Genomic DNA, 22,619 nt, shown 5'->3' on the forward strand with positions numbered 1-22,619 from the left:
ATTCTGCTGTTATTGGATGGAATGTTCTACAAAAAACAGTTAGGTCAAGTGGTTGACAGAGTTATTCCAGTATTCAGTACCCTTACTTATTTTCTGCTTACTGTCTTTCAATTACTGAGAGAGGATCGTTGAAAACTCTAACTTTAATTGTGGATTTTTCTAGTTCTCCTTATAATTCTATCGGTTTGTTGCTTCATATAATTTGAAGCTCTGTTATCAGGGTATAAACATTTAGGATTTTTATGACCTCATGCTGAATTGACCCTTTTATTCATTATGAAATGATTTTAGCTCTGCAGTCCACTTTCTCTGAATCATATAGCCACTTCAGTGTTCTTTTGATTATTTGAACATAGAGGATCTTCTTCCATCCTCTTATTTTACCAAATTATGCCTTTATATTTCTTTTTTTAAAATAAATTAATTTGCTTGTTTATTTTTGGCTCTGTTGGGTCTTTGTTGCTGCGCCCGGGCTTTCGCCGGTTGCGGAGAGCAGGGGCTACTCTGTGTTGCAGTGCGCAGGCTTCTCATTGCGGTGGCTTCTCTTGTTGTGGAGCACAGGCTCTAGGCGCGCGGGCTTCAGTAGTTGTGGCACGTGGGCTTCAGTAGTTGTGGCACGTGGGCTCTAGAGCACAGTCTCAGTAGTTGTGGCGTGCAGGCTTAGTTGCTCCGCGGCATGTGGGATCTTCCTGGACCAGGGCTGGAACCCGTGTCCCCCTGCCTTGGCAGGCGGATTCTTAACCACTGCACCACCAGGGAAGTCCTAAAGTATTATTTCTTAAAGTCAGCAATGGTTGTGTCTTGGGTTTTTTTTTAATCTGATCCGACAATCTGTACCTTTTAATTAAGGTGCTTAATTGAGAACATTTACATTTAATGTGATTATTGCTGTAGTTGGTTTGAATGACTGTCTTACTATTCACTTTTTATTTTGTTCTTTATTCCTCTTTTCTTCTGTTCTACTTCTTTCAGATTGTATTTTTTCTAATGATTCCATGGTATCTTCTTTATTGGCTTATTAGCTGTAACTCTTTGTATTGTTATTTCAGTTATTACCTTAGAGTCTGTAGCGTACATTTTTAACTTACCACATCTACTTGCAAGTACAGCACTATCCTTCCCTTCTCCCCTTCTGGCCTGTGTTGTTTTTTGTCATACATTTTACTTCTACATATGATATATCCCCTCTTCACTCATATATTGTTATTAATTTTGCTTTAAATAGTCATTTATCTTTTAAAGGAGATTTAAATAGTTAAGGGAGATATCTTTTGTATTTAACTACATAGTTACCATTTCTGATGCCCTTCATTCTTTTGTGTACACCTCAACTTCCATCTGGTATCATTTTCCTTCTGCCTGAAAGACTGACTTCACAATTTCTTATAGTGCAGGTCTGCCAGTGATTGAATCCTTGTAGCTTTCGTGTGTCTGAAAAAGAATTTCATCTTCATTTTTGACAGATACTTTCACTGGGCATAGACTTATAGGTTGACAGGCTTTTCAGAGTTTCCTTTCAGCGCTTGAAAGATGTTGCTGCACCCTCTTCTGTCGACCAGAAGTCTGCTCCCAATCTTATCTTTGTTTCTCTGTGTATGATCTAGTTCTTTTCTCTGGGCTGCTTTTAAGGCGATCTCTTTATCACTGGTTTTAAGCCATTTGATTACGATTCCACCTTGCTGCAATTTTCTTCACAGTTCTCTTGCTTGAAGTTTGTTTAGCTTCTTGGATCTGTGGATTTATTGTTTTTAAATAAAATTGGGAGAAAATTACCGTTATCACTTCAAATATCCTTTCCCCTCCCTTTCCCTCTTCTCTTCTTTAGGGACTTCACTAAAGATTTACTTGGTTGTTTGGAATTGCTTCAGAGTTTAATGATACTTTCTTCTTTTTTTGTTTTGTTCCTTTTTTCAGCTTTTTTTCCTCTCTGTTTTGTTTTGCGTAGTTTCTATTGCTGATATATCACTAATATTTCTCCTGCCCTGTGTAATCTGCTGTTAATCGCCTGCAGTATATCTTTCTTCTCAAATTGTATTTTTAATCCTCATAAATCTAATATGGGTTTTCTCTACACTTTTCATACCTCTATTTAATATGCTGCTGCTTACCTCTGCTTTCTTGAACAGATAAAATATGGTTATAATAATTATTTGCGTGTCCTTGTCTACAAATTATATCGTCTTTGTCATATCTGGGTCATTTTGATTGATTGATTTTCCTCCTCATTATGAGTCATATTTCCCTGTTTATTTGTATGCCTGGTACTTTTCATTGGATGCCAGACATTGTGAATTATTGGTCGCTAGCTGCATTTTATTTAATATCCTCGAGGCTTGTTTTGGGAAAAAAATAAGTTACTTGGAAACAGTTTGGTCTTTTCAAGGCTTCCTTTTAAACTGCTTTACACAAGACCAAAACACCATTCAGTCTAGAACTAACTTTTCCTCATGACTTTCCTCCTTGAATATCTGGTGCCCTGCGTTTACAAGGTTTTTGTTTTTTTTTTTTTTAACCCAGGCTGGTGGTAAGACCAACTATTCCCAGCCCTGTGTGATTTCCAAAAATTGTTCTTCCTGCTTCTTTCGGGTGGCTCTTTCCCCAGCCTTGGGTAGTCTCCTCACGTGTGCTGCTAAGTACTCCACGGAAGCCTGGGAGGAGGGGAGCACGGTCCCTGCAGGTCCCACCCTCTCTCTTTTTTTTTCTTTTTTCAAACAGAAAGTCACAAAAATTATAATCATCCTCATCAGTTCACTCAGTCCCATGTAATTAATTTTTTTTTCATCTTGATTTTTTGTTAGCACTTTTATGAATTCATCAGTTTTCCATTAGAGCTCTGAAAACGCTTATTCATTCAGTTCAGCGGTGCAGTCAGTTACCAGAAACCTGTACTTGTCAGAGTCGTTTCCATGAATTCCTTGAAGATGAAACCCTTTTATAGGAACATATTTCAAAAAGCATCAGAGTACACCCAGAACTGTCTGTAAATGACAAAAGACTTAAAAATGACTACGGTTAAAGATTTGATGAAAGTTCATAATAATGCAATTGACAAGGAAATTTAGTTATTTCTGAGATATACATTTTAAAGTAATAACTAGAATTATGACTTATAACATTATACCAGAACATATAAGATTTTTAGGAATTTCATGTAATGTCTGAAACATTTATATTAACATATTTCCATACAAATAACCCAAAGAAAGTTTAGTATTTTGTTTTAATTTTTTGCATTTTATTTATTTTTTTATACAGCAGGTTCTTATTAGTCATCCATTTTGTACACATCATTGTATACATGTCAATCCCAATCACCCAGTTTATCACACCACCATCCCCACCCCCGCCTGTGGCTTTTCCCCCTTGGTGTCCATACGTTTGTTCTCCACATCTGTGTCTCAACTTCTGCCCTGCAAACCGGTTCATCTGTACCATTTTTCTAGTTTCCACATACATGCTTAATATACGATATTTGTTCTTCTCTTTCTGACTGACTTCACTCTGTAGGATAGTCTCTAGATCCATCCACGTCTCAACAAATGACACAACTTCTTTCCTTTTTATGGCTGAGTAATATTCCATTGTATATATGTACCACATCTTCTTTATCCATTCGCCTCTCGATGGACATTTAGGTTGCTTCCATGACCTGGCTATTGTTAATAGTGCTGCAATGAACATTGGGGTGCATGTGTCTTTTTTTTTTTTTTTTTTTTTTTATGCGTTACGCGGGCCTCTCACTGCTGTGGCCTCTCCCGTTGCGGAGGACAGGCTCCGGACGCGCAGGCTCAGCGGCCATGGCTCACGGGCCCAGCCGCTCCGCGGCACGTGGGATCCTCCCAGACCGGGGCACGAACCCGCGTCCCCTGCATCGGCAGGCGGACTCTCAACCACTGCGCCACCAGGGAAGCCCCGCATGTGTCTTTTTGAATTATGGTTTTCTCTGGGTATATGCCCAGTAGTGGGATTGCTGGGTCATATGGTAATTCTATTTTTAGTTTTTTAAGGAACCTCCATACTGTTCTCCATAGTGGCTGTATCAATTTACACTCCCACCAACAGTGCAAGAGGGTTCCCTTTTCTCCACACCCTCTCCAGCATTTATTGTTTGTAGATTTTCTGATGATGCCCATTCTAACTGGTGTGAGGTGGTACCTCACTGTAGTTTTGATTTGCATTTCTCTAATAATTAGTGATGTTGAGCAGCTTTTCATGTGCTTCTTGGCCATCTGTATGTCTGCTTTGGAGAAATGTCTATTTAGGTCTTCTGCCCATTTTTGGATTGGGTTGTTTGTTTCTTTAATATTGAGCTGCATGAGCTGTTTATATATTTTGGAGATTAATCCTTTGTCCGTTGATTCATTTGCAAATATTCTCCCCCATTCTGAGGGTTGTCTTTTTGTCTTGTTTATGGTTTCCTTTGCTGTGCAAAAGCTTTGAAGTTTCATTAGGTCCCATTTGTTTATTTTTGTTTTCATTTCCATTACTCTAGGAGGTGGGTCAAAAAAGAGCTTGCTGTGATTTATATCAAAGAGTATTCTTCCTATGTTTTCCTCTAAGAGTTTTATAGTGTCCGGTCTTACATTTAGGTCTCTAATCCATTTTGGGTTTATTTTTGTGTATGATGTTAGGGAGTGTTCTAATTTCATTCTTTTACATGTAGCTGTCCAGTTTTCCCAGCACCACTTATTGAAGAAACTGTCTTTTCTCCATTGTATATCCTTGCCTCCTTTGGCATAGATTAATTGACCATAGGTGCATGGGTTTATCTCTGGGCTTTCTATCTTTTTCCATTGATCTATGTGTCTGTTTTTGTGCCAGTACCATATTGTCTTGATTACTGTAGCTTTTTTTTTTTTTTTTTTTTTTTTTTTTTTCTTTACGCGGGCCTCTCACTGTTGTGGCCTCTCCCGCTGCAGAGCACAGGCTCCGGACGCGCAGGCCCAGCGGCCACGGCTCACGGGCCCAGCCGCTTCGCGGCATGTGGGATCCTCCCGGACCGGGGAACGAACCCGTGTCCCCTGCATCGGCAGGCGGACTCCCAACCACTGCGCCACCAGGGAAGCCCTGTAGCTTTGTATAATAGTCTGAAGTCAGAGAGTCTGATTCCTCCAGCTACATGTTTTTCCCTCAAGACTGCTTTGGCTATTCGGGGTCTTTTGTGTCTCCATACAAATTTTAAGATTTTTTGTTCTAGTTCTGTAAAAAATGCCAATGGTGATTTGATAGGGATTGCATTGAATCTGTAGATTTCTTTGGGTAGTATAGTCATTTTCACAATGTTGATTCTTCCTATCCAAGAATATGGTATATCTCTCCATCTGTTGGTATCATCTTTAATTTCTTTCGTCAGTGTCTTATAGTTTTCTGCATACAGGTCTTTTGTCTCCCTAGGTAGGTTTATTCCTAGGTATTTTATTCTTTTTGTTGCCGTAGTAAATGGGAGTGTTTCCTTAATTTCTCTTTCAGATTTTTCATCATTAGTGTATAGGAATGCCAGAGATTTCTGTGCATTAATTTTGTATCCTGAAACCTAACTAAATTCATTGATTAGTTCTAGTAGTTTTCTGGTGGCATTTTAAGGATTCTCTATGTATAGTATCATGTCATCTGCAAACAGTGACAGCTTTACTTCTTCTTTTCCAATTTGTATTCCTTTATTTCTTTTTCTTCTCTGATTGCCGTGGCTAGGACTTCCAAAACTATGTTGAATAATAGTGGTGAGAGTGGACATCCTTGTCTTGTTCCTGATCTTAGAGGAAATGCTTTCAGTTTTTCACCATTGAGAATGATGTTTGTTGTGGGTTTGTCATATATGGCCTTTATTATGTTGAGGGAGGTTCCCTCTATGCCCACTTTCTGGAGAGTTTTTATCATAAATGGATGTTGAATTTTGTCAGAAGCTTTTTCTGCATCTATTGAGGTGATCATATGGTTTTTCTTCTTCAATTTGTTAATATGGTGTATCAGATTGATTGATTTGCATATATTGAAGAATCCTTGCATCCCTGGGATAAATTCCCCTTGATGATGGTGTATGATCCTTTTAATGTGTTGTTGGATTCTGTTTGCTAGTATTTTGTTGAGGATTTTTGCATCTATATTCATCAGTGATATTGGTCTGTAATTTTCTTTTTTTGGAGTATCTTTGTCTGGTTTTGGTATCAGGGTGATGGTGGCCTAATAGAGTGAGTTTGGGAGTGTTCCTTCCTCTGCAAGTTTCTGGAAGAGTTTGAGAAGCATGGGTGTTAGCTCTTCTCTAAATGTTTGATAGAATTCACTTGTGAAGCCATCTAGTCCTGGACTTTTGTTTGTTGGAAGATTTTTTATCACAGTTTCAATTTCATTACTTGTGATTAGTCTGTTCATATTTTCTATTTCTTCCTGGTTCAGCCTTGGAAGGTTATACCTTTCTAAGAATTTATCCATTTCTTCCAGGTTTTCCATTTTATTGGCATAGAGTTGCTTGTAGTAGTCTCTTAGGATGCTTTGTATTTCTGCAGTGTCTGTTGTAACTTCTTTTTCATTTCTAATTTTATTGATTTGAGTCCTCTCCCTCTTTTTCTTGATGAGTCTGGCTAATGGTTTATCAATTTTGCTTATCTTCTCAAAGAACCAGCTTTTAGTTTTATTGATCTTTGCTATCGTTTTCTTTGTTTCTATTTCATTTATTTCTGCTCTGATCTTTATGATTTCTTTCCTTCTGCTAACTTTGGGTTTTGTTTGTTCTTCTTTCTCTAGTTCCTTTAGCTGTAAGGTTAGATTGTTTATTTGAGATTTTTCTTGTTTCTTGAGGTAGGCTTGTATAGCTATAAACTTCCTTCTTAAAACTGCTTTTGCTGCCTCCTATAGGTTTTGGATCATCGTGTTTTCATTGTCATTTGTCTCTAGGTATTTTTTGATTTCCTCTCTGATTTCTTCAGTGATCTCTTGGTTATTTAGTAACATATTGTTTAGCCTCCATGTGTTTTTGTTTTTTACGTTTTCTTCACTGTAATTCATTTCTAATCTCATAGCGTTGTGGTCAGAAAAGATAGTTGATATGATTTCAGTTTTCTTAAAATTACTGAGGCTTGATTTGTGACCCAAGATGTGATCTATCCTGGAGAATCTTCTGTGTGCACTTGAGAAGAAAGTGTAATCTGCTGTTTTTGGATGGAATGTCCTGTAAATATCAATTAAATCTATCTGGTCTATTGTGTCATTTAAAGCTTCTGTTTCCTTATTTATTTTCATTTTGGATGATCTGTCCATTGGTGTAAGTGAGGTATTAAAGTCCCCCACTATTATTGTGTTACTATCGATTTTCTCTTTTATAGCTGTTAGCAGTTGCCTTATGTATTATGGTGCTCCTATGTAGGGTGCATATATATTTATAATTGTTATATCTTCTTCTTGGATTGATCCATTGATCATTATGTAGTGTCCTTCCTTGTCTCTTGTAACATTCTTTATTTTAAAGTCTATTTTATCTGATATGAGTATTGCTACTTCAGCTTTCTTTTGATTTCCATTTGCATGGAATATCTTTTTCCATCCCCTCACTTTCAGTCTGTATGTGTCCCTAGGTCTGAAGTGGGTCTCTTGTAGACAGCATATATGTGGGTCTTGTTTTTGTAGCCATTCAGCAAGCCTGTTTCTTTTAGTTAGAGCGTTTAATCCATTCACATTTAAGGTAATTATCGATATGTATGTTCCTATGACCATTTTCTTAATTGTTTTGGGTTTGTTTTTGTAGGTCCTTTCCTTCTCTTGTGTTTCCCACTTAGAGAAGTTCCTTTAGCATTTGTTGTAGAGCTGGTTTGGTGGTGCTGAATTCTCTTAGCTTTTGCTTGTCTGTAAAGCTTTTGATTTCTGTGTCGAATCTGAATGAGATCCTTCTCGGGTAGAGTAATCTTGGTTGCAGGTTCTTCCCTTTCATCACTTTAAGTATATCATGTCACTCCCTTCTGGCTTGTAGAGTTTCTGCTGAGAAATCAGCTATTAACCTTATGGGAGTTCCCTTGTATATTGTTGTTTTTCCCTTGCTGCTTTCAATAATGTTTCTTTGTCTTTAATATTTGGCAATTCGATTACTATGTGTCTCGGCGTGTTTCTCCTTGGGTTTATCCTGTATGGGACTCGCTGCACTTCCTGGACTTGGGTGGCTATTTCCTTTCCCAGGTTTGGGAAATTTTCGACTCTAATCTCTTCAGATATTTTCTCTGGTCCTTTCTCTCTCTCTTCTCCTTCTGAGACCCCTATAATGCGAATGTTGTTTCGTTTAATGTTGTCCCAGAGTTCTCTTAGGCTGTCTTCATTTCTTTTCATTCTTTTTTCTTTATTCTGTTCCACAGCAGTGAATTCCACCATTCTGTCTTCCAGGTCACTTATCCGATATTCTGCCTCAGTTATTCTGCTATTGATTCCTTCTAGTGTAGTTTTCATTTCAGTTATTGCATTGTTAATCTCTGTTTGTTCTTTAATACTTCTAGGTCTTTGTTAAACATTTCTTGCATCTTCTCGATCTTTGCCTCCATTCTTTTTTGGAGGTCCTGGATCATCTTCACTATCATTATTCTGAATTCTTTTTCTGGAAGGTTGCCTATCTCCACTTCATTTAGTTGTTTTCCTGGAGTTTTATCTTGTCCTTCATCTGGTCCATAGCCCTCTGCCTTTTCATCTTGTCTATCTTTCTGTGAATGTGGTTTTTGGTCCACAGGCTGCAGGATTGTAGTTCTTCTTGCTTCTGCTGTCTGCCCTCTCCATCCTCTCTCTTTTACTTTAAAAAATTGTACATACCTAAAGATAGAGTGAATAGAAAAAAATATATTAGCAGTTTCCTTTTTTCCAGTCTCCCAGTCTGTTTCCGAGGCAGCCACTTTTAATTTTTTTGCTTTCTCATATTTACCCACAGATGTCCATGTCATATTGATATAGTTATTCTTGCTTTTTCGATTGTAGATATTTTATAATCAAGCCGTGGTAGATAAGGATTTAGCATTTATCTATTTATTTATTTTGTGATACACGGGCCTCTCACCGTTGTGGCCTCTCCCGTTGCGGAGCACAGGCTCCGGACGCGCAGGCTCAACGGCCATGGCTCACGGGCCCAGCCGCTCCGCGGCACGTGGGATCTTCCCAGACCGGGGCACGAACCCGTGTCCCCTGCATCGGCAGGCGGACTCTCAACCACTGCGCCACCAGGGAAGCCCAGGATTTAGCATTTTTAAACCATTCTTACCACAGTTTTTTTCTTCCCTCCACACATTTCTTCTTCCCACCAGCTTCCCAATAAAGTTAATTGAACTTTTTAAAGTTAAATAAGTAAAACGTGTTAACGAATGTAGTCATGTAAATGTTATTTATGAGCGTAACTTTTTCTTTCCTTCTTTTTTTGTTTTCTGTAAAACTGTCTTTGAACTTATCTAGTTGCTCCATTAGCTCTGTCCCATACCTGGCTGTACCACCCCCCGCCCCTGCAAATGCTCAAATGTATTAGATCCTGTCTCTGTTTATCCCCACCAAAGTGCTGCCTCCCAAGGGCTCCCACTTCCCACATGGTTACATACCTGTTGCTGCTAAGGCTTGCTTATTAGCACCTGTCATCCCCAGATCTCCTTCCCCCATCATCCTGTTAATTCCCTTCCTTCTCTCCAGCATTTGAGTCCCTGGTTCATGTTTCCCTTCTTCTTTTTTTTTTGGAATATACAATATTTCTTATATTTTTTTAATTTTATTTTATTGTGGTAAGAAGACTTAACCTGAGACCCACCCTCTAAAAGTTTAACAAGTACCGACACAGTATTGCTGACGTCAGGTTCAAGGTTGTACAGACGATCTCTAGAACTTATTCATCTTGCTGTAAACCCTTTTTCTTGATTTGCTCCTCCATACTGGTGTCTGAAATGTCTGAAAATGTTCTTATTCTACATTTACATGTAAATGATTTGGCCAAGTGAGAAACCTTTCTCTCCTAGAATTTTGTAGACTTTTTCTCCATTGTTTCCTGGCAGCCAGCAGACTCTGATACTAGTACCTGTGTTTGTACCTTGTTTTTTCCTGCTTGGATGCTCTTAGGATCTTCTCTGTCCTGAGTGATCTTTAGTCTTGTGATGATGTGCTTTGGGGTAGGGCTCTCTTCACTGATTGTGGTAGCCGTCTGGTCATCTGATTTAATCTGGAAACTTGTGCCCTTCCGTTCTGGAAAAATTCTTAAATTATTTCTTTGATAATTTTCTTCCCTCTGTTCTCTATTTTTGGAGTTCATGCTATTTTGATGTCGGACCTCCTAGATTGATCCTTTTAAGTCTCTTGTATCTCACAATTCCATCTCTTTTCTGCTCTACTTTTGGGAAGGTTTTCTGAACTTTATCTTCCACCTTTTCTTTGGAAATCAAGGAAATTTAAAATATGGTTGAGTTTTTCTGTTTGGATTTCTTTGGCATTCTTTCTTGTTCCAACAGTGTGTGGGACCCAAACACTAAAACATTATTTGTTGCTTATCTGCAACTCAGCTTTAACTGGGAGTCCTGAAGTTTCATTTGCTAACCCTGGTAACCCTCATCCCAGCGCCTAGTAAGAGTAAACCAGGAAAGGGGGTCTCTAGGCAACAGTGATTTGGTCAGGCTCACAGTGATGTGCTTTAGCCTCTTCCCTGGCAGTCACTTTAGATTTGCAAGGAGTTTGGACAGAGGGAGAAACAGGTTATCCTATTTGAGTGGTGGATTCCCAACTGTACCTGTATTGGCCAAGACAGATCAAGTCTGGAAGAAAAGCAGATGTTACTGAACCAGCATTACATGCTACCAATATGCAGAAGTGATTGAATTGGAGTCCAGGTAAGAAGGCTCTTAGGCAAAACAGAACAGAATAGAACAACAAAATCAACCTCAAAGAACCACCCTGATCTCAAATGTCCAGGCTTTTTCCTGTATTCCGGATTCCCCAGCAGAGTGAGACCTCCTGATCTCTGCCCAGTGCCTGAAGGTGACCAGTATTATCCATGCCTTTAGGGGTCTCTCCTAGAGGCATGGGAGTATTTATCCTGTCCTATCAGCTGGTCTTGGTTAAGCTCAGGGCACTAGAGTCACAGATGTTCTGTTTTGGAAATGGAAGAAACTTTTGTAATGGCTAGAAAGTAATTTTAGCTATTTGGGCCTCAGACGTTTCTGACCCATGGGTTTTCCTCTATAGAGATTTCCTCCAATTTCTTTGCCTTCTTTTTGAAATTACGTCTTTTCAGTTTTCATATAAAAACCCATCTTAAAGGAATCTAGCCCATTTATGTGAAAGATAGGAAGAGAAATAGATTTCTAATCATATTTTTGCTTGTATATCTTTTAGCGCAGCAAATTCTCCAGAAATAGATTACAAACATTCAAGGATATATGTAAAAGGATGTCCCCTGCAAGTGTATCTAAAATAGCAAAGTATTGATGATGACCATAACGTCCTGCTGTAGAGATACGGTGTAAACAGACTGTGGCTCAGATATTGGCTTCTATAGCTTAATACTTGGATGATCAGCTGAAATGAATGAAACGAAAACATAACCAACTTGTATCTTTGTTTTCAAGAATCTGGAGCACAGGAAAAAGCCTGGACATTTGAGATTGGGGTGGTTCTTTGCTATTGATTTTATTTTTCTATTCTGTTCTGTTTTGCCTAAGAGCCTTTTTACCTGGATTCCAGTTCAATCACTTCTGCATATTGGTAGCATGTATGCTAATTCAACAACATGTGCTTTTCTTCCAATAAATAAAATCAGTTAATTTAGTAATCTTCTTAAACTTCAGTGGGAATTTAAAATTCATTTCTTTATATGACCTTAAAGTTTTGTTTTTGAAAGCTCCTAATTGCAGCTTCAGCGATGCTTTAATTTTTCCTGTGCAGTTGGCATTCCGTTTAAACATATAAATGACTTAATCACATAGACAGTTTTAGTGATCACTGTAACTTTCAAAATATAGAAACTACCGTGTAGTAAGTAATAGTTGTGCCTAGCATTCGTAGACATGGAGACCACGTGTCTGCTTCCCAAATTATGATTTTTGAGGTTCCATTTACTCTGTTTCCTTTTACTAAAAATGGGTGCCTTTCCAAAATTTGTATCATGAGATAATATATATTTAACTTTTGTAAATTATAAATATGCCAACACATATTTGAATATCACTTGTTATTCAAAAGCAAAGCCTTAAAATTTAGAGAGTAAAAAAAGGATGATACTGCCTTGTTTTTTTAACCCAACAGAGAATTGCCCTTTCATCAGCTACCACATTCACCAGATTTGGTTGCTAATGACTTCAGACAATTTCTAAAGCCAAATGCACTCTGCCAACATTGGGTCACCTTCAAAGAATGTCTAAGAGGCTCCACTGGCAACTAAAATTTCCTAAATTAAACGATGCTGCTTGGGGGGGAATGCTTGGTTGAAAGAAAAGACTCCGTGTGTGTGTGTTTGTATATGTGTGTAAATCGAATATGTACATATACATGTTCTATGGTCAGATTTTATGTTGGAATTATTTGTGATGATACAACTTGTTTATGGATTAGTCTTTAGTATTTGTAGTTTTTTTGTTTTCTGTTTTTATAGGATTATACCATTAGAGGGCAGTATTGTAGAGGTTTAAATGTACCTTCTTAAATGTATTGAATTGCAAAGTGTTTATAACCTGTAATAATCAAGTGAATTTAAGGCCTTAGACTTATAGTATATTAAACTGCAACCTCAACTGATACATCCTTGCAAATATTTTAAATTAATAGAAGAAATTATGTAACGGGTTAAGCTATTTTACACCCAGATCTCTTAATTTTAGTTTAGAGAAGGGAATTATTTGGTCAGTGTGGCCATCAGGGGGACATATATACCTACAGTATTTCAGTTCCTCTGATGTAAGAAGGCTCAAAGGATTGAGGCTTATAGGAATTGCACTTAACATCCAAAAACTTGCCTTATGGACTTAGTGAAAATAGATCCATGTGAGTAGGATTCAACCTGTGGATTGATTTTTTTGTTTTTTTCCTAGCTATAAATGGAAGAAGGAGGTGCAATTTTAAGGTTTATGGCTCTAGGGACATTTTGAGATCTACCTGATTACATTTGGTGGTTTCCTTTTGGCCTCAATTTGTATATGCCTAGCAAAGAATATGTACTGTTTTTTGTTTCTACACGTAATTGATAAATTCATGGAAAGGTAGAGTCTCTCAAAAAGGAAATGTGATTTTTTTTCCCTCTAAAATTCACTGGCTAAGGAAAAAAAAGTATTATTACAGTATGGTGTTATCCTTATAAATAAAACTGCCTATAAAATCCTCCAGTTACTGCCGCCTGTAAGAACGAGATAATTGAAATCGAGACACTCGGGCTCCTGCAAGTCTTTAGTGGTGGGACTGGGCATGCTCAGTAGCTCAGACGGGTCTGGTTGCAAATAAGCAGCTTTCGCCGTTCGGCAGCCACGGGAACAGGCAGCTCCAGAGACGGGGTCTGGCTCCCTTAAACGTAAGCACGTGCGGATTCCCAATCGTATTTTTCGGAGCCCCTCGGCGTTTTCTGCCGGAGCACTGCTCCATCTTTCCTTGATCACGTAGGCTTTGGCGGCCCGCACCCCGGCCCCTCAGACTGCGGCCTGGGCCAGCCCACCCGAGGAGCGGATCGCCGGGCTGGGGGCGGGGTGGGGGTGGTGAGGAAGGCGGGGAAGAGAGGAGGAGGGCGGGGAAGGGAGAAGGGGGCGGTTCCAGCGGCGTGCTGGCCAATTGGCGCGGCTCTTCCCTGCATATATTTTGCACGGAGACTGGGAGTCCTAGTCTAGAGCCTGGTGGAGCCCGGCTGCCGACGTGGGAGCCTTCTCCGCACGGTAGTGGGATCTACATCTTCCCGGAATCGCCAAGCCCCAGAAGCTGGGTTTCTTTCAGTTAGGGCTGCTGTTTTCTGTTTCTTCCAGAGCTACATAAAGCTAGAAGATTTTTATCTAGCTCAAACAAGGCTGCTCGTATTCCCTCTTTTTTTTTTTTTTTTTTTTTTTCTGCGAGGGTGTTTTTGGCTGCAATTGCATGAAATCCCAATGGTGTAGACCAGTGGCGATGGATCTAGGAGTTTACCAACTGAGACATTTTTCAATTTCTTTCTTGTCATCCTTGCTCGGGACTGAAAACGCCTCTGTGAGACTTGACAATAGGTAAATGTCGGCCGGGATAGTTTTTTAAAATTTACTCGTGAGATACTTGTAATAATGCAGGTGAAAGATAGCCTGGCGAATTCCTTTGTCCATTGCTGAGAGGCTACGGTGACATGGATGTTGCTTTTTGAAATGTTCAGAATAGCCTTCCTTTTGCAGGTCTGGCCAGAGAACAGGCTTTTACCACATTATGTAATTTAGCCTTTGTGGCTCACTAAAATTGGGAAATGTCTGGATATTCATTAGTAAAAGAGTGGCTGGTGTGTTCTGGAGGGTGATATATTACATAGCATTAAAGAATATTGAAAAAATGATGCTAGTAACATCACGGAATTGGGAAATCCTTTTTGTCTTGGATGTTTAAGATAGATTCCATTGATCGATTTTTTTTTTTTCCTTTTCAGCTCTTCTGGTGCAAGTGTGGTAGCTATTGACAACAAAATCGAGCAAGCTATGGTAGGTACTGAATAAAAATCGTTTGTACTAAATGTGGGCACAGTACAAAAAGCGAGGTGTCTTGGGATGGAACAAGCGCATCCATAGTTAAACTGATGATTGCTCTCCAGACATTTAGAAATGCCGGCACTGCCTCCATTCTGCTAGCATGAAGCCACATACCACAGCTGCTAAGGAGAGAGAAAGGGGCCCTGAGGGTATTCGATGTTCTTTCCAGGACCGATTTCACACAGCCGTCGGGATTCTGGCGGAGGTCCCCCTTTTTGCTGGGGAATTGCTAGGAAAGCGCTGGCCCGGCGTGTCCTCAGGTCGTGGGCTCATCTCTAGTGATGTGGCTTTACTAGGAATCCTAAGGTTTACCGGGGAGCCGGGAGGGGGGAGGGCCACAGAAGTGGGGATCTCCGGAAGGGGCCTCCTACACCGGGTCCAAACGGATCCCCAGTGATGGAGGCTACTGCACAATGAAAGAGAACCGGAGAAAAGTTTCGCCTTCTCAACCTGCGCCTGGTTTTCTCCTATTTTTTATTTCCGCCTTGGCCGTTCTTTGTTATTGGAGCAGCGCCTGTGGCTCTTCTCACGGGATTCTCTGCCCACTGTTGCTAGGCAAACTCCGAACCTTTAATTCGGAGCTATAAATAACTCGAGCGCCCATTGGCTGCAACGGCTGCCCAGGTTTCTGTGATGTCAGCTTAATCACGAAAGAGGGGGGGATGGGGGGAGGGAGGAAAATGCGGCAACACGCTCTGTAGGAACTGGCTGCAGCCGGTGCTGAGGGAGGCGGTCTGGCGGGCGGAGGGAGGGACTTGGGGGCGGGGACGCGGCTACCGTTGCTCCGGGGCTGGACATCCCTGGGCCGGGCTTTTGCACGGAGCCCCAAAGCCCCAGTGCATTTTGCCATCTCGAATAGGAAACTTGAGCGTAGGCATTCCTGGCCAATGGCTGCAAGGAAGGCAAAGGCTTTAAAAAGGCTTGATGACTTAGACGTTAAAGTGAAGTATTGTACAGTTGTGGTTGTATTCCGTAGATTTTCCCCTAGGGCCTGTTAAATGAGCTCTAAAGGCTGGATATGTAAATGGTTAGGGAGAGCCCCGCAAAATGATGCTTTAGAAATTCAGAGTCCGGGGAACAGTAAAGAGAAAGTTAAACCTTTTTTTCCCTCCTCTCTCTCTCCCTTTCAGGATCTGGTGAAAAGCCATTTGATGTATGCGGTTAGAGAGGAAGTGGAGGTCCTCAAAGAGCAAATCAAAGAACTAATAGAGAAAAATTCCCAGCTGGAGCAGGAGAACAATCTGCTGAAGACACTGGCCAGTCCCGAGCAGCTTGCCCAGTTCCAGGCTCAGCTGCAGACTGGCTCCCCCGCTGCCAACACACAGCCACAGGGGACCACACAGCCCCCAGCCCAGGCGGCGTCCCAGGGCTCAGGACCAACTGCGTAGCCTCCTGTGCCGCCGCGGAACTGGCTGCTGCTGTCTGAACTGAACCGACCGGAGAAGATGGACTGGGGGGCGTCCGCGTCCACCGTCACCCATTTCATTGCTCGCTGCAAAAGAGACGTGAGACTGACATATGCCATTATCTCTTTTTTCCAGTGTTAAACACTCATATGCTTTCGGCTTGAAGAAATTTCTTAAGTTGGGTGAATTAAAGGTTAATGAGAGAATTAGCATGGGTATACTGGGACCTCACGCAGCTTGGCAGATCCGTGAGAAATGGTTTCATTCATGCTGAGGAGCTGTGTGCCTTTCCATCCCTCCCCTGCTCCCCACCCCCACTTACAAGAGTTCTTCCTGCTTGCACGTGGTGTACTCCATGGGGTTCCGAAGCAGTGCAGCACCACTGGACTTTCCTCTCTCTCCTCTCCACCCCCCCAGGAACTGGAAGGGGAGGTGAAAGTCAAGAGTGAAGCTTAGTCTCACCTCAGATGAGGAGAAACATAGTTCATTGTACAAATGACGACTGTCACCAACATTCATCAAAACCAATAGTACTGTGCCTCTTTCCAAAACAGCGGATGACACAAAACTATTAGCGTGACTGAACGGTGACAGGTAGCTGGGATCTAGGCTATCTTACCCTGAAGGTTGTTTTGCTTATTGTATATTTGTGTATGTAGTGTAACTTTTGTACAATAGAGGACTGTACTATTTAGGTTGTACAGATTGCAATTTAGATGTCTCATTGGCTGTCTGAAGAGGTGTGGGTTGTCTTTTATATAGAGATCTACGTAAAAAATAATACATGAAGAAAAACACACCTACCTAAAGAGATTTTAAGAATTTGGCACAGTTGGTCACTTTGTGTAATCTGAAATCTTCTAGCTGCTGAATATCTTGAAGTCAGCCCCGGTTCACCGAAGTCTTTCGATTGAGCCGGTTGAATACTTGGAAATATGATCAGTTCTAGCTAATGAAATGGATTTCCCAGTAGGGGTTTCTGCATATTACCTGTATAGTAGTTACCTGCATATGTTTCTGTGCATGTTCTCTACACAGTTGTAAGGTGTCACTGTATTTAACTGTTGCACTTGTCAACTTTCAATAAAGCATATAAAATGTTGATAAACCAGTGTTTCCATGTTATAGTGTTAACGTAAACGCAGTCATTTCCACAACTATTTCCAGATAAAGTTAAAACAATTCGACTAGTAAAATCCTGGAGGGGGATGGAGGGGTTGGGCAAAGTAGTGGTGCTAGTGGTTTGACTGGAGGAGTAAAACGAATCAGACGTTGCGTTCTGTCAGGCAGTAAGGGAAGAGACGTAACGAAAGAGGCAAGAGCTTAGCTCTTCAGACTAGTTGTGTGACCCAGTCAAATGGCTTCCCCCACTCAGGGCTAATGTGGGGTATTGTTGAAAGAGAGAATCTCTGAGTTCCTCTGTGGCTTTAGAATTCTAGGAGCCTGTGGAAGTTTTAACCTCTCAATGTTTACCAGCTTAGGGGAATGAACCTTACTCTGTGTATAATCCCAGCAAGCAGCTCTAGGATCAGAAGATGGGAGTTAGAGAAGCTGATTTCCACTTTAAGAACTCTGTCACCCTAAGTTGGGGTGTCTTTCCTAGTGTGGATTGAGTTCCCAGCTCCTGGGAATTTCCAAGCAAAAGATAGGATAATTCCAGAGGTTTCCTCTTCTGGGTTTGAGGAAGGAAGGACCAGATAAGGGAGTCCCTCCCAGTTGATTCCTTAAGACTATAAAATAGGTCAAGATTCAAAACACGAAGGAATCCTAAAGCAAATTGGCCCCTGAGAAGTGAGCCTGAGGGGTCCCACTCTGCTGCAGGAGCCCTGCCAGTGAGCAGGCGAACGGTGGATTTTCAGCTCTGCAATCTGCCCCTCCACCCAGTGGGAGTCAGGTATTCCCCAGCTCTAAGGCTTACGGAAGCCCTTGCAGGACAGGACTCAACTCTTCTGAGTCCTTCTCTAATGTAGAACTGCTGAGAGATTGATGTGGTGGATGGAGGGAACATCAGAGCTCCCCGAAAAGAACTGGACTGGGTGCGTGTGTTACGAAGCTCAAAGTGACTGGTGGGACGACCCATCTCCTGTTGAAGCAGTAAACTGCCGACCGCCTTGGGAGGTGGCGGTTGCCATGAAGATGGTTTGGGGAATTTGGAGAAGACTTAAAACAATCTTTGTCGTATCTGTTTGAAGGTTATATAACTTTGACTTAAATAAAGAGATAATTAATATAGTAATTCCATTTCCTTTAAAAAAAAAAAACTACTGAATCGAAATCTTTAACCATTTCATCTTTTAGGTTTTTAATGAATATCCTCCAGAGCGAAGGTGGTAATTGAGGAAATTTGACAAGTGTCATGTCAACGTATTGTTAAGATAAGGGAGAACTTTCTTCATTATTTAAAGGAATTTGGGGCCTTTATATTAAAAATGTGAGACTCCCATGACATTTTGGGGGCTGAATATTGTATGTGAAATATGAATGAGTGATTAGAATCAAAAGATGTTTTTCCGTACATGTTCATTTTAGTAATTACTAAACACATTTTAAGTGATTGACTTATATTTAAGGATATTTAAGGTAATTTTAAAAGGCATTTTACTGTCTGCTTACAGGCCTGATTAGGCCTTTGTTGGCCTGTGGGTTGTTACGTAATTGGTTATATCATATGTACGTGGAGCGCGAGAGATTTTTAAGGGGGACAGAATGTTGTCCGGCACTGGGTGTTCCTGACATCGGCAGTTGCAGCAGGAGAGACCGCCATTCAGGGAAGGAGAGACAGAAGAAATTTTACGTGATTTTAATGAATATTTGCTTTTTGTTTCAAATTAACAGTGCTCATAACTCAGTAATTCTGTGCTTTTTTTTTTGCATAGTTTAAAAGCAAACATCTATTTTTCATTATGTGATAAATACATAACGCCAGAATCAATTTTAATTGACACAAGAAATGTATAAAAGTGCATTATAACTGAAATTAGAAACGAAAACTTAATTTCCTCAGACACTGCCCTGCCCCTTACTTTATGTAAATAAGTAGTTGAAACTATCAGGAACCTGACTGCCTTTAGCCGTCAACTTGCGTTCCCACAGCAGTCGTGGCCTAAGGATTAGAAACGGAGGCAGAGAAAATGAAGTTTCCTCCTTCTTAGATAAAATGGCCTGCCACGGAGCCGAGGATGAAGACTTCTAGCTGCCAGGCCTGGCCCTGCAGTAACTAGCTCTTTGACCTTTTGAATGGGACCTCAGACCCACTTTCTCATCTATAAAATATGGAGTTGGATCAGATCACAAAGATTCTGTCCTGCCGTAAGATGCTACAGCCCTCTGCTTTTTCCAATGACTTTATTTCATTGGAACTTTTTGGGGAGAGTGTGCTGTTTTGTTTGTTCGTTTAGCTTCTTGGGGTAAAATTAATTTGGTTTTAATCCTAGCTTTGCCAGTTACTAGCTAAGTGACCTTGGCCAGGTTCCTTTACTAACTGGTCTGTTTCCTCATGTTAAAATGGGGGCATGCTATCTCCATAGGGTGTTTTGTAAGTGTAATGCTGGAAAGCCATAAACAGACATGGGTTCAGAGCAAAGGTTCAAGAAATGTTAGCCTTTCTCGTATTTTTGAGGCATTCCTCCTCTTGCTTATGTTTATATTTAATTTTATATTTTTTTCAGGAATAAAGTTGTGGCAGTTTTATTTTCTAATAGCTTTTATTTAGCATGGATAATAGTGGTGGCTGTTAAAATTTTATTACAAAAACACATTAAAAAATGCCATTTAGAATATGGACGGAAATGCGCCATTTCTTCTGTATCTGAAAAATAATACTTAAGGCAGCTGTTTGATTTACATAAGTCAGAGAGAATTTACTGGGAATTGTTCATGTTTGAAAGTCATATTGGTAGAAGTAAACACAGACTCCACACAGGTGGAATGTATATCTTAAATTATTAATTTCCTTATGGAAAAAAGTTCTAGGTAAAACAGTGCTATGGAAGGCCAGGCAGACCAAAGTCACTGGGATTAGTAATCAGGCTTTATCAACAGCTGTTTTAAAAGGTTCAGTGGCCATTTTAATTTATCATTTATTTATTTAATTTTGGCTGCGTTGGGTCTTTGTTGCTGCGCGCGGGGCTATCTCTAGTTGCGGCGAGCGGGGGCTACTCTTCGTTGTGGTGTGCGGGCTTCTCGTTGCGGTGGCTTCTCTTGTTGCGGAACATGGGCTCTACGTACACCGGCTTCAGTAGTTGTGGCTCGCGGGCTCAGTAGTTGTGGCTCGGGCTCTAGAGCGCAGGCTCAGTGGCGCACAGGCTCAGTTGCTCCGCGGCATGCGGGATCTTCCCGGACCAGGGCTCGAACCCGTCTCCCCCTGCATTGGCAGGCGGATTCTTAACCACTGCGCCACCAGGGAAGCCCCCAGTGGCCATTTTAAAGAGTGCAAAAATGACTACGCTGTTACAATATACATCTGTGCTTTAATTTAATCCAGGTGTTTTGGACACAGATGTCTGTAGTATATGACAGAGAAGCCCCTTGAGTGGAGTGAGATGGGACCATAGGAAGTGGTAGTGACCGTGGCCTTGGAGAGTGTGCTCCACGCACACACACGGGGCCTGTGCTTCTCAGCTCCACGTACTTGTTGCTGTGTGGGAACTCAGGCGCTGTGTTGCCAGACCTTCGCATTTTTCAAGATCCAGAAACCCAGGCTCGCTCTGAAGATTCCCAATTTTTGGACACTGCAGACCAAACAAAAGCACAGCTACTCTGCTGATTTGGCCCACGGGCTGCGAGTTTCCGCTCCCTACTATCTAGATCTGCCTCAAGAACTAGACTCCTGCCCTACATGGCAGCTCATCCCTTCAGCACAAAATAAAACAAAACCGAACCTCTTCTCTTCTGAGTAGAGAAAATGCGCACAGGCTGTCTGGTAAGCTCTGTGTGAATTTACTCAGAGAACGTTTCCTGAGTACCTTCTGTGGCTTGTTCGTTTTACTAGAAAGTAGTATAAGAGCCCCTGCCCTGAAGAGCAGCTCAAGTATTGCCTGTAAGAGAAGTGAGGCACTTCGTTTTCTGGCAAAATTTGCCTTACGTGACATAATACCTGAACCACTCCTTCTCTGTTCCTTTTCAGATGAATCCTTCAGCAAAAATAGTTCTGGGAGTTCTTTTAAGAACTGTCGTTAAATTGGTAGCAATTCCTCAGGGTAGTATAACCCCTCCGCTACATTTTATAACTGACTCACTTAAGGACAAAGATGGTGTTGCAGGTGTGTGTGCTACAGGCTTATATCGCACATGCCCCAAATTTCCAGGAATAACAAGTATTTCAGGAAAACAATCTGCCCTATTGTATCAAGTACACTCAAGCATCCCTCCCCCTGACAGTGGTTTATAGTCAATGCAGACTAGGGGACCAAGAAAACAGAAGACTGAGTTTCTCTCCTTAAGAGGAGAGCGAGGTGGAGACATTAGAGTGGCCCATTGTACTGGTTTGCCCAGGGATTGAGGGCGTTTCCGGGAAGTGGGACTTTCAGTGCTAAAACCAGCAAAGTCCCAGGCAAATTGGGACAAATGGGTCTCCCTAGATCCCATTTCCTCTTGTACTTGGACACACATCACACCTCCCAGCCCCTTGAAGTTGGGTGTGACATGGGACTCAGTTTTAGTCAATGGATTGAGAGCTGAAGTGATGAACACCTGGCCATAAGAAACCCAGTCTGCTGTGCTCCTTCTGCGGACCTGATGGGAAAGACCTTGGGCCCTTGGACGTGACAGAGGCTCTGTCGGCGTGTGTGTGTGTGTGTGTGTGTGTGTGTGTGTGTGTGTGTGTGGCTGGAGCGTCCTACCCCACTAACCTGGGACTGGCCAGCACAGTGCCACTTTCTGGAGTGTGTCAGCCTTTAGGCATCTGAGAAACTGCTTGCCTCAGGGACTGACTCCAACTAACATGGAAATGAAGACGCTGAACTGGGGTGCTGCCGTCAGAACCAAAATGTGTGGCGTTGACTATGGCTGGGTGATGAAACTATTGGGGGCTTGAGGTTGAGACCCGTACTGTGAAGCGGCAACACGTTTCGTAAAACTGTTGCCTGTGCTACCTTAGAAGCCGCCCAAGTGCCCGGTGAGCCTGTAGCTCTAAGGGGTCAGAAAGTTAGTAACCTGTGGTTCTTTACTGTGTTTGGCAAAGGCTTTCAAGAAAAAGGTGAGCTCAGGAAAGAATGAGCTCAGTTTGTAAGTAGAAAGGAAGGGGAAGAAAAGGTAAGAAATTTGGGGTGGTCTGGTATTGGAAAAGCCTGTTGCTTCTAGAGCCCAAAGAGTTGGAAATAAGACTAAAAAGCCATTAAGGCCCATTAGGACCTTTCAGTTAAACAAGATGATCTACCCGTTCAGCAAATATGGGATAAAGGGTATGGACTCTCCGTAGATGCCTTTGGTTTCAAATGGCTTCCGGGTGCTGACCGGTCAGCTGATAGAGGTGGGCGAGACCAAGTACTAAATCATGACACCATCTTGTCCAGAAAAATATTTTTGGTCATGCTATTGACACACT

General features: G+C 41.4%; 1 protein-coding gene across 5 annotated transcripts in view; it reads left to right on the forward strand.

The window, feature by feature from the left end:
- Positions 1-17,183, forward strand: part of TSC22D1 (TSC22 domain family member 1) — a 137,030-nt gene extending 119,847 nt beyond the window's left edge. The window contains exons 1-3 of one of the 5 annotated variants that reach the window (XM_032610987.1): positions 13,435-13,489; positions 14,570-14,621; positions 15,800-17,183. In XM_032610987.1, coding sequence (XP_032466878.1) covers positions 14,619-14,621; positions 15,800-16,057 — 261 coding nt within the window. In that variant the 5' untranslated portion in view covers positions 13,435-13,489; positions 14,570-14,618 and the 3' untranslated portion in view covers positions 16,058-17,183. Of the gene's footprint in view, positions 1-13,434; positions 13,490-13,787; positions 14,166-14,569; positions 14,622-15,799 lie in introns of those variants that run through there. The other 4 variants (XM_032610986.1, XM_032610989.1, XM_032610981.1 and 1 more) reach the window with 4 other exon arrangements.
- The last annotated feature ends 5,436 nt before the right edge of the window (positions 17,184-22,619 follow it).

Source organism: Phocoena sinus, chromosome 18 (assembly GCF_008692025.1).
Source record: "Phocoena sinus isolate mPhoSin1 chromosome 18, mPhoSin1.pri, whole genome shotgun sequence".
Taxonomy (NCBI): Eukaryota; Metazoa; Chordata; class Mammalia; order Artiodactyla; family Phocoenidae; genus Phocoena; species Phocoena sinus.